Genomic DNA, 10910 nt, shown 5'->3' on the forward strand with positions numbered 1-10910 from the left:
AGGATTGATCCAAAATGTGAAAACTTTCACTAGAGTTTGGCCTAACTTCATCCAGTTCATTCAGATCTGGAGTCTTTGCATTGCTGGAGAGACAATATTGTACGTTTTGTGTCATATTTTCATCAATAAATTCTAAATTGAAAGAATACTGGAAGAACATTAAGAAATAGTCTAGATGCAAAGGTATCCAAGGTAAGACCGCTCTTGTTAACCATTTTAATTGCTGAATCATTTGCAGCTTTTGCAACATGTTAGAGAAGCATTAAAGCTGAGGTTTAAAGCACTGAAGGTCTCTGGTGAAATCCTTCTTCACCTGTACCTTCAGATTCACAAATCACAAAAGGAGAAGAAGAAAAACAGAGTTACGGACCATTTAATGATCTTCAGAAGTAAGTTAAACAACCATTTATTTTACAGTTTAAAATGTCCTCATGGAGGAACAGCAAAATACACTCAAAATGAAGGTTGATCAAAAGACAGTTTTCATATTAATCGCTGTTTGAAGTTTTTTTTTTCTTTTCATTTGTTTATCAAAAATTATAAGTGCCTTCAACATAACCATGAGAGTACTCAGCTTGCAGTCATAGAAATATTTACAACACAAAACTGACAAGCATGGTTTTTACTTTCAGCATCGGTTCACCTCCTCTCCCGTCTCTTTCAGACTGCGTTGTTTTGTTGCACAAAACAAAAAGAAAGACCCTGAAGAAAGACAGTTATAAGGGGGGGGGGAGAGAAAAATACACGAGAGCACAGATTAAGGAGATCAGTATTTACAGCTTGGCTCAAGGACACAATTAAGGGGAGGGGTGGAGACAGATGATTAACACATCCATTAGCGGCTTGATGTCAAGTTTAAGTCACATTCTTTGCCTTTATGATCCTACTTTAGCTTTTTAGAATTTGAAAAATAAAAGCATGCATATCTGCTATGAAGTCGTGGATAAATGACCTCAAGATGCAGTGCCTAATAAGTAAGAGAGTTGTTTTTCAGACAGCAGGGGGCAGTACAGGACCACATGGGGGGAGAATAAAAACAGGAATAGGAGCAGAATTGCAAACCCTACAGTACAATGGTCCTTTTGAAATGAACACAGAGTTCCATCATGTAAAAGCACTGTAATAACAGAGAAAGGTTTATGAACAATACAAAAAAAGGAATCAAATCTGCCCTCCGGATGACAAAATACAAAGTCACATATGAAAATATGTTCTGATCAAATGTTTTAGATACATTGCGCGTGTTGAGTATTAGCAAAAAAATGTTTTGGCACAAAATCAAGTTTTTTTTGTTGTTGTTGTTTTTTTGGGGGCAAATATCAATCGGTAATCTTGTACAGATCCTCCCCCGCTGTTCCCCATCCCTGCCCCGGTCCAAAGAAAGATCTGATGATCTGTCTTGTAAAATATTCACTTGGTCTCTCCACATTGCTTCAGTCTTTAAATATTTATAATATTTACAGTTTCACAATTGTCAACAATACCTTTAGGCTTAAAGAAGATGCAAACAAAAATAAACTAATTAAATATTCTTTATATAGTCCCCTGTTGAGGCATTGAGTGTAAACTGTACAACTCTAATCGTCCCCTTACGAGTTCCTGGGGCAGGGAACACTTTGGGATGGAGAGTTGAGTCCAGAAATTAAGTAGAAATTTGCTGATGGTGAATAAGCAAAAGCATGTATGACTGATCTTGATTGATCGTTTTTCCAGGCAATGATTTTCTTTTATCTTGCACAAGCATGACTGATGTGATCACAAGAATTAGTCCATAACATGTATCATTTTATACTCAAATCTGTACAAAGTTCACAATTTCTTCAACATAGTGCAATGACTTCTGACATAGTCTTAAAAAAAATCACAATCACTTTTATGAAGATAAAAAATATCCCATACGAAGGTATCCATCCACAGCTTAATGAATGCTATGAATAAGAAAAAAGGCTATGCACAACACCTCCAAAAATGGCAAGAATGAAATGAGCAAAGCCTCATCCAAAAATAAAATCCCCCTCAACCCTTCATATCCTTTTCAGAAAGGTATAGTTTTTGGAATTCAACATCACTGGGTGACTTAAGGACTTGGTGAAGTGAAGGAGAAAAGGTGAGTTCATGCTAAATTAGGTTGTTTTGTTTTTTTCGTAAAAAGAAGTCCAACTCATAAAAATATGAGGCAATTCCAGCTTCCAACAAACTGGATGAGTCCAAAAGGGCTGGTGTTGGCTTAGTTCAGGAAAAAAAATGGAGGTAATTAAACAGAGGCGATGACAATCATGAGGTGAGGGGAAATGCTGGATATGCTGTTGAGAAGGTCCGGGGCCAGACGTGACAAGTGGCTCTCGGAGAATTTACATGGTGGAAAAATCTGAACCACATAAGCTGGCTGTAAACCCAAAGAAGAAAAAATAACATGATGAGAGAAGGAGCAACATCTTCAACATCTTAGCTGTCTTACAACACAGTAAAATGTGAAAATATAAAAACATAAAATGCCTAAAGTCAAACCTGAGTAGAGCCAGGGTTGGGCACATTGATGATGCCAGCTGCCTGTTTAGCTTGCAGGTATGTGATGAAGCCACTTTTCAAGGCTTGGGTTTGACCAAGGACATCTTCTTGGTCTCGACCACAGGGTAGAGCCAGTAACAAACAGTAGTCATTTTCCACCTGCCACACATATCAAGTTTTAATCTTAAAATGTATATATATGTATATAAACAAAGATAATGGCACTCTCTTACGTTATTGCTTAATTAATTCATAGATCCATCGTTTTAGTCAGTTCTTCAAAGTCAGGGTCCTGATTAAAGCTATATTCAACCAAATTTTAGAACCTGCTGTTCAAAGGTAGCAGAAATCAAATACTTACAGTCATTCTGCGTGCCACACTGTCCAGCTGGGAAGCCTCGAGCCTCATCCTTTGAACAATACGGAGAAGAGGACCTCCCTCTGGGGGTGGAAGGGAGCGCTGGGCCAGCATGTTGTTGCCGGAAACAAAATGTAACTGGACAGCAGCCTGGTCGTTTTTCAATGCCAACAGGCCTTGCCATACGATAGGATACTTCTGCATGAAGAAAAGAAAAAACGTCTTTATTTTCCCTGAAAATAAATTCTACACGTCACCAAAGAGCTGGTCTGTCATTCTTCTTACCGTCAATAGCTGCACCATGTCAACGGAATGATGTCCTGAATGTTCCAGTTTGGCATCCGGCCGTGGCTTTACTGAAGTCGAAGAGGGCACTGCTGAAGTAGACAGGAAGGCTGGAGGGCCTTTCTGAAGAGATAGATCTGACTTGTGTGTAAGACCCATAGGGGACATCATGGGAGACTGGTATGAGGGTGAGACTGTATCCCCCTGTATTCGGGAAATGTGTGAGAGGTCCGAAGAGGTAGCATGGCGAAGGTGGGAGGTCTCAGACTTGGAATCACTTCCACACCCATGGGACTGAGACATTTTACCACGGTTACCCAGTTCAGTATCTGGAGGTACCTGATAGTCCGAACCCAGCAAGAGACATCATACATTTTATGTATATGTTTAAATGTGCTTGTTAAGTTGAAAATGTATAGTAGTAGTATTATTTGCACAAATGTAATCATTAAAGCATCTTAACTCACCTGTGAAGATGTAACACCTTGGTTAGTCAGGTTGTGTGGTGAAAACTGGGATGAGAAGCCTCGAATGTCCCTGTAAACTGGAAAGGAGCCTGCACCACCTGGATGCATTAGGTGAACCCCATGAGGGTGAGGCGACACCATGACAGGACTAGATGCATGGACTCCTCGGATTCTGCTTTCACTGGAGTTTGGATGGATAAGCTTTCCTTCGAGTGGTTTGAGAGGTTCCTTTGCAGAAAGGTCAATGCTCTTCCCCGAAATAGGACTCTTTGAAGGTCCAGAGATATTGCCTGAAGATGCTGTTCCAGTCTCCGAGTCTCTGCGTGACTGTCTTGCCTCTACAGCAGCCTGTTCACCCCGTTGCTGGTGCATGAGGATGCGCTGGTGCATGTCTCTGTACTGCTCCATGCGTATGTTTGGGTGAAGTCCTCTGTGATCACTGTGAATCATCATTACATCTGACTGCAGCTGGGGAACTGAAGGTCTACTGAGTGCTTGGTTAAAGTGTCTAGGCTCTTCTTCACTTGCACTGTTGCCACCACCACCACTTGATACTGAACCTTGGGGACTTGAATGACAGTGCAGAACCATATCTCGAATGACATTTTGCTGTTGTGGGTTTGAGCGCTGTTGAGACCCCGGAAGCGGCGCAGACAGCGAATCACCTCGTCTTCCATAATTTATCCCAGGCATCGGTGGGGTGTTCATCCTGGCATCATGAGCCATTGACTGAGTGACACTGTGAGGTTGAATTATGACAGAGGACTGTTCTGAGTGCGAGTGATGCATCGCAGAATGATAGCTAGGCATTGGTGGCATGCCATGAGTCAGAACAACAGATGTGCCGATAGGAGAACTGCTTGGAGGACAGGCTTTGACAAAAGGTGAAGGAGAGTGAACAGCTGTTCGTGGAGACTGTGGTTCTTGCTTAAGGTGCAGAGCTGAGCGATCATTTACAATGCCAGGGCTGGGGCTCATGCGGGTTCCAGAAAGTGATGGGTGGTGTGTGACTGGGCTGAGATTAGACTGCTGCGCAGCTTTGCCAGGGTCCATCTTTTTCGACAGAGGCTCTGACCCTAGTCCTCTCTTGCCATGCTGTTGTTGTATCACAGGTGGGTTGTACATTAAGACTTGAGAAGAACTAACTGGTTGCTGGAACATCTTTACTACACTGCCTTGGGGGGCTGTGTGATATGGAGTCTCAGATTTGTCAGATCCAAAACTCTCCTGCTTGGTACTAGAAATAACAGGTTGAGAGTTATACGACTGGCCGGCTAAAAGGACTCCTGTGTGACCATAACCAGAAGGAGTTGGGGCTGCTTTGGGAGTAGGTGACTGGGATGATGAGATGACTGGGTCTTGTTTTAATTGAGATTTGGAAACAGATTGCTGAAACTCTATATCACCAGCACTGGCTTGAGGAATCTGACTAATTTTGGCTCTCATCCTGTGAGGTCCTTCGGTTTTCTGACCTGAATAACTGAGTACGACAACACCCTCAGATGTATTGACCCGTAGGCCAGGACTGGAACCAGTAATGTATGGAGTGCTTTCGACAACAGAGCGTCCTCTTGTCCCATCTTCTACTATATCCATAGCAAGGCATCGGCTGTTCTCATTGGAGTTTGATCTGAATTTTTGCTTGGGAATGGTTAGGCCAATGCTTCGGTTGCTTAATGAAATACGTGGAGTTTCTTCTGTATCGTAAGGCATTGGAATTCGACTTATTACTGAGGTAGCAGGAGAAATAATTGTATGCTGGTTTTTCTCTCCACAGTTCTGCTGTGACTCTGTCAGTGGAGATGGTTTATGATGCATGGGCTGGGGAGGTAATGGTGGCCTCTCTTCAGAATGTAACTGTCTTGAACCCACTGCATCAGAGGGATTTTCATTCTCTGACATCCGTGAAGGCTCTGACAGTGCTGGTGTGACTATAGTGGTAGGTATAGAATTGCTATTTGACGCAGACACATATTTAGGTTCCATCAGAATTTTTCTTAACGTGCTTGAACTGGGGTCAATGTCAGAGGCCTTGGTGTCTGGAGGCATTGGAGGATTTGCTGCAGGGGTTCCAAGTGCAGCTGATGCTTGCATTGAAGGAGTTACCACTTTTACATGACTTGAAGGGGCAACATAGATTCTGCTTTCTTCAGATCTCTGAGGCCAGTCAGGTGAAAGTGGCACTTTGGCAGGCCGCAACAGAGGTACACTTAACTGGGATACAGGTTGTGTGCAAGCAGGAGCAGGGGTAAATGTAGGAGTACATGGCTCTGCTGCTTGGGGGTGCTTTTTAACACTGGAGATACTGTTCGTGCCAGAATGAAAAGCAGATTCTTTAGGCACAGGCTGTTCAACCTCGGGCTGTTCTGCCTCTTTGGGTGTGTCGACCGTTATGGCACTTGTTAAGTCACGCCTACAAGTAGCAACAGCAGTGACTACAGAGGCTGCTGAAGTGGCCGCAGCTGTAACAGTGACTGCTTTTGAATTATTGGTTTCTGGGTCTTCTGGGATTGATTCAGGTAACTTGACTGGAGTGGACTCTGACTGAGAAACCTCTTCAGCAGCATCCCCTTTTCTGTTACCTGCCCCTTTACGACTTCTTGGCTTTTTCGGGGTTTTGGCTCTAACTTTTCCGGTTTTCCTGGGTGTTTCAAGTAAAATGGGATCTTCAGCTGCCTTAGATTCTGCCCCTGGCCGATTTGAGCTTGGTGTCACAGGACCATCATCTAAATCCCCGGCAAGAATATTGTTGATCACCATGTGTGTTTCAGGTTCCATAATCTCATTGGAGGAGGAGGATATCAAGGATTCAGGGGTGGGAATAAGAGCAGTGTAAGTGGGAGGAGATGTGAAGCTTTCTGCATCTACACATGTTTCTTCTGCTGTAATTGAATCAATAGCAGCTGCAAGTTCAGTTTCACTAGCAGGATTAGCTCGCTTCTCCTCCTCAACTTCACTCTCTGGTTCCACTGCAACAGGAGGCAATATCGTAGTTTGCTCTGAAGGTGGCTCTTTATATGGTCGAGAAGGCTGCTCCACTGTAAGCTTAGCAATATTTTCGACTGCCTGCTCTAATTCCATCTGTCGTGCTAATAATGCAGCAGCTGGATCAGCTGGAAGTTCTGATTCTGAGTCTTCCTTATCCTGTGCAGCGAGCTCTTTTGAATCTTTTGGAATTTGGTCTATTGTTTTTATTCCTTCATTATCTTGTAGTGCTGTCTTAGTTTTTGTAATAGCTGGAGCTTCAAAGGTCTCAAGCTCATCATCCTCTGAACGGAGTAAACCTTTTACATCATCAACACTAACACGGATCTCGAGATTTTTTAAACTGTGTGATTTGTCTTCAGCTATCTGTTTGGTGTTACGTTTTAACCTTGGTGTTTTAACTTTTGCACTCTTTTCAGGCTGCTGTCTCCTCTCTAAGGGGCCAATGTCTAGCTTTTCATCATCGACATCACCAGATTTCTTTCCACCATCTTTTAATTCCTTTTCTTTTTTGTGCACTGTTGAGTTTGGATTTTCCACCCTTTCTGATAACTTGCCAAGCGGTTCAGTTTTAGGCTTAAGCTCTGGCTCGTTTTGACTTGCCATATCATCTTGTTCAGCTAGCTCTGTCGTGCTCCCAGACAGTTTGTCTGCTCTACTTCCTTTCTTGTTAGTTGGAGGAGATGGAGTCTGAGGTGTTTGCTGCTGCTTCTGGGTGCGGGGTGAACGCCAGCCCTCAGAGGCTTTCACAACATCTACTGTACATGACGCCTCAGTGTCTTCTTCCATCAGTTTCTTCTGATCAACCTTTACTGGTGAAACATCTTCTCCTCGTTTGATGCCTCTTTTAGGTGGGCGTCCACGTCTAGTATTGGTAGAAATTTGAACATCTTGCTGTATTGGTTCTTTATCAGCACCACGTTTGCGCATGCAGCGTGGTGACTCAACTACCTCTTTGCCAGCTTGGTCGTCTTCATGTAGTGTGGCGTAGACTGACCTTACGTTTCGCCGACGTGTTCTCCCATGGATCAAACTTGACTCGATGTTTTGTTCAGAGTCTGATGCATGTATTGGTGACTTGGATGTTGTTTTAGAGTCAACTGATGTCTTTGGTGCTTCTGCACGAGGAGATGAAGCCCTTTTGAGTTTCTCTCGGTCAATCCGTTCACTCTTACGTGTTGCAGGTTTTTCAGTGGCAGCAATTTGGGAAGGTTGTGTAGTTCGTAATACTGACAGCGGTTTTGCCCTTTTACTCTTGGGTTGTCTGCGATTTGGTAACGGTTTTATTTCAGCCTCTAGTTCTGGCATGCACACCTCACCATCGGTTTCGGTTTTCTGAGATTCCTCAAAGTCTTTTGATTCTTGATTTTCAGTTTCAGGTTCTGACTTCATAGTTTCAGGTTTTTCTTCCATCTTTGGGCAGTCAGAGTAAGTGATTTCTGTAGTCTCTCTTTCAAAACCACCCAGGGAACCACCAGGAGTTGGAGGTTTATCTTCCACAATGGGAGTATGTTCCGCTGTTTTACTATCACCACATTCTACCTTCAGTTCTTTTAACTCTGGTTTTGTTTCAGTTTCATTTTCTGGTTCTGAAAGAGTAAGTGAAGGGGATCTGTTTAGCTTAACAGCAACAGGTTTGAAGTCTTCCACGGCGACAGAGTGAGGTTGCGAAACCTCAAGGATTGGCTCTACTTTTTCTTCTTTGACAACTGGCACAGGTTGATCTGAGGGTGGAGTTAAAACTTCTTTCTTTTCTTGTGGTGAAATTTCTTTAGGGGAAGGAACAAATGGTAAGGCAGTAGAGATTAATGAGGGGCTGGCTGATTTGTCATCTGCCTTTTGTACTGGCTCCAGTTCCTTATCAGGTATGATATTATCACAGTTCTGAACTTCATTTCTTTTTATGTCTGGCACTAATGAATCCTTCTCAGTATCAGGTGGAAGGTGGTCCTTGTCTTTTTGTTGCTGAAGCTCCAAAAAACGACTATGGAAAAGCACTATTGGCTCTTGTGGGATGTCACTTCCTGCAGATTCAGGCTCCGCTTCAGCAGCAACTGGCTTGTTCGAAGGCCTTCCACTTCCAATTTCTAAATCTTGATCTTTACGTTCAAGATGCTGCAAACGCCGGGAATCCTGTTCAAAGATTGAGCTGTGAAGGAAACGAGAGGCAAACAATTCCTGACGCTCTTGGTCCTGTGGCTTAAGTTCCTCCTTTTTGTCATGCAGCTTTTCATCAGAGTTAGTACGAATCTTTTTCTTTTTCATATACCAAGAAGGTATTGGTCGAGGTGTTAGTTCCACCTTGTCCTTATCTGAACACCTGTGGGAGGCTGGAAAGCGTGAAGGGAGAAAGGACCAATTGTCTTCCCTAGAAGAATACAATGTTTTGGCTCTTTCCAGGAGTGCTTTTGTATCAGGAGTTATAGTTTTATCCAAAGCAAAGGAGTAAAACTTATTCTTTTCCAAGGAGCCTGAAAGCTTCAGGTCTGTCATCCTCTTATCACGATCCCTGAGGATGTAGGACAAGGAACTATTTGACTTGGACTTGTTTTCTCCATCATCATCGGAATCAGACTGCACTTCTCCAGGTTCCAAATCCTGACCAAGGCGCTTCCGAATGCTTTCATGCTTTGAAATATCACTTTGGAATGCCATTTCCATTCTGAATGAATCAGGCTTTATTCCTCTTTCCCAGTGCTGCATTAACTCTTCATCACATCCGAGCAAGGACGTGTTAAGCTTTGGTAGCTCAGTGTCAGAAGACTGAAAATGTCTAGGCATCAGGTCCAAACTGTTTTTCAATGACTCAGTGTGTGAAAATTTCTCACCTGCTGTTGGAGAGGATTTTCTTTCTTTATTTGTACCTGTCAAACAGACATGGGCTGTTTCATCTTCCTCGTTTTCAGAAGACTGAGCAGCTCCTATTGATGATGACATGGTGTAAATGTCTTCATTGAACTTTTGGGAACTTGAAAAGTTGCGCTCTCTTTTTAATTTGAGTATTTCAAAGTCAATATTCTCCAATTTCTTTCGTTTACAGTAAAATAAATCATCACTGGCCACATCCGGTACTGATTTTTCAAAGTCTTGAACAAAATAATCCTTTTCAAAGTCACGAGTCTCACTATGTAGTTGGTTGTCAAACTTGACTCCCTTATCAGGCTCCCCTAGCTTGGATCTGAGCCGTTGACTGTGTTCCGTTTGTTTTGTGCAAATATTAGTCTGGTCAATGTGCACAAATTGTTCATCTCCATCAGAGTCTCTGGATTTCGCTCTGCCTTGTGCGTTTTCAGGCATAACTTGTTTCTGTTCTTTTAATTCGTCCAAATCAACAGCGTTATCATCTGATATTTTTGTAAAACTTGAGGTATTTTCCCTTTTTGAGCTCTCTAGATCCATTTTAAGGTAGGGAGAGTCTAACTGATCTGTAGAATCTTCAGCCAGTTGCACTAGTTGTGAGTGCCGCTCCAGAGGAAGGCCTTCGGGGTTGATATCACTGTCTTGTCCTTCTTTTGGACTATTAACTGAAATCATTCGCACACATTTTTCTTTGTGGTGATCCTTTTTATGAATCCCTCTCATCAAAAGATTCTTATCCAAATCTGTCTCCTTAGCACTGTTCCACAGCTTATAAAGTCCAGATCTACCAAGGTCCTCTTCACTAGTTCTCTTTTGTCGATCAGCTTTACCAGAGTCTTCAAAACGCCTTTTCCTTGCAGCTAGACGGTCAATATCCACTGAAATGCCACTGTCAAATCCCATTTCAGATTTCCCATGTTTTTTGGCTTTGATTTTACCATCTTTGTCAGTGACCTCCACTGAACTGTGCATATTTTTGTCTCTGGGAACCTTCCCATGCTTACCAATATCAATTTTTGATGGCTCTGTGCGGAATGGTGGACTCCTCTGGTCAGCTGGAGGTGATGCCAGTCTCGGACTGTCACTCCCACCCCTCTGTATTTGTTTTTCTTGGACAACATGACCAATCAATTTTCCTTCTTTTTCTTTAACTCGTGTTAACTGCACCACACAAGGCAGAAGGTCTAACCTCCCTTTACTTGAGCTTTCTTTTTGGATTTTGCTGGCCTTACTACGCAGAACAGACTCAGGACTAACATCTCTTTCAAGTTCAGGTTCTGGTTCACATGTCTGGATAATAGGTGACGCCATTTTAAGCTTCTTAACCCTTTGTTTTTCACTTTTGTCTTTGTCTCCTCGTTCTTTTCGTCCAGTCCTCTTTTCTTTTTCAACCACATTCCCACTGTCAATTTCAAAAACTCTGTCCTTCTCGAGTTTTTCACTTTTAT

At 42.7% G+C, this 10910-nt stretch overlaps 1 protein-coding gene across 2 annotated transcripts in view; it reads right to left on the minus strand.

Moving 5' to 3' along the window:
• Positions 1-357: 357 nt before the first annotated feature.
• The window catches only part of spen (spen family transcriptional repressor), a 28013-nt gene continuing 17460 nt past the window's right edge, over positions 358-10910 (minus strand). For both annotated transcript variants that reach the window (XM_026155063.1, XM_026155064.1), the window contains exons 11-15: positions 3619-10910; positions 3152-3490; positions 2870-3064; positions 2509-2667; positions 358-2386 (exon numbers count right to left, since the gene is read on the minus strand). The exon at positions 3619-10910 is cut by the window's right edge and continues 512 nt beyond it. In XM_026155063.1, coding sequence (XP_026010848.1) covers positions 2255-2386; positions 2509-2667; positions 2870-3064; positions 3152-3490; positions 3619-10910 — 8117 coding nt within the window. In that variant the 3' untranslated portion in view covers positions 358-2254. The remainder of the gene's footprint in view (positions 2387-2508; positions 2668-2869; positions 3065-3151; positions 3491-3618) is intronic.

Source organism: Astatotilapia calliptera, chromosome 20 (genome assembly GCF_900246225.1).
Source record: "Astatotilapia calliptera chromosome 20, fAstCal1.2, whole genome shotgun sequence".
Lineage (NCBI taxonomy): Eukaryota > Metazoa > Chordata > Actinopteri > Cichliformes > Cichlidae > Astatotilapia > Astatotilapia calliptera.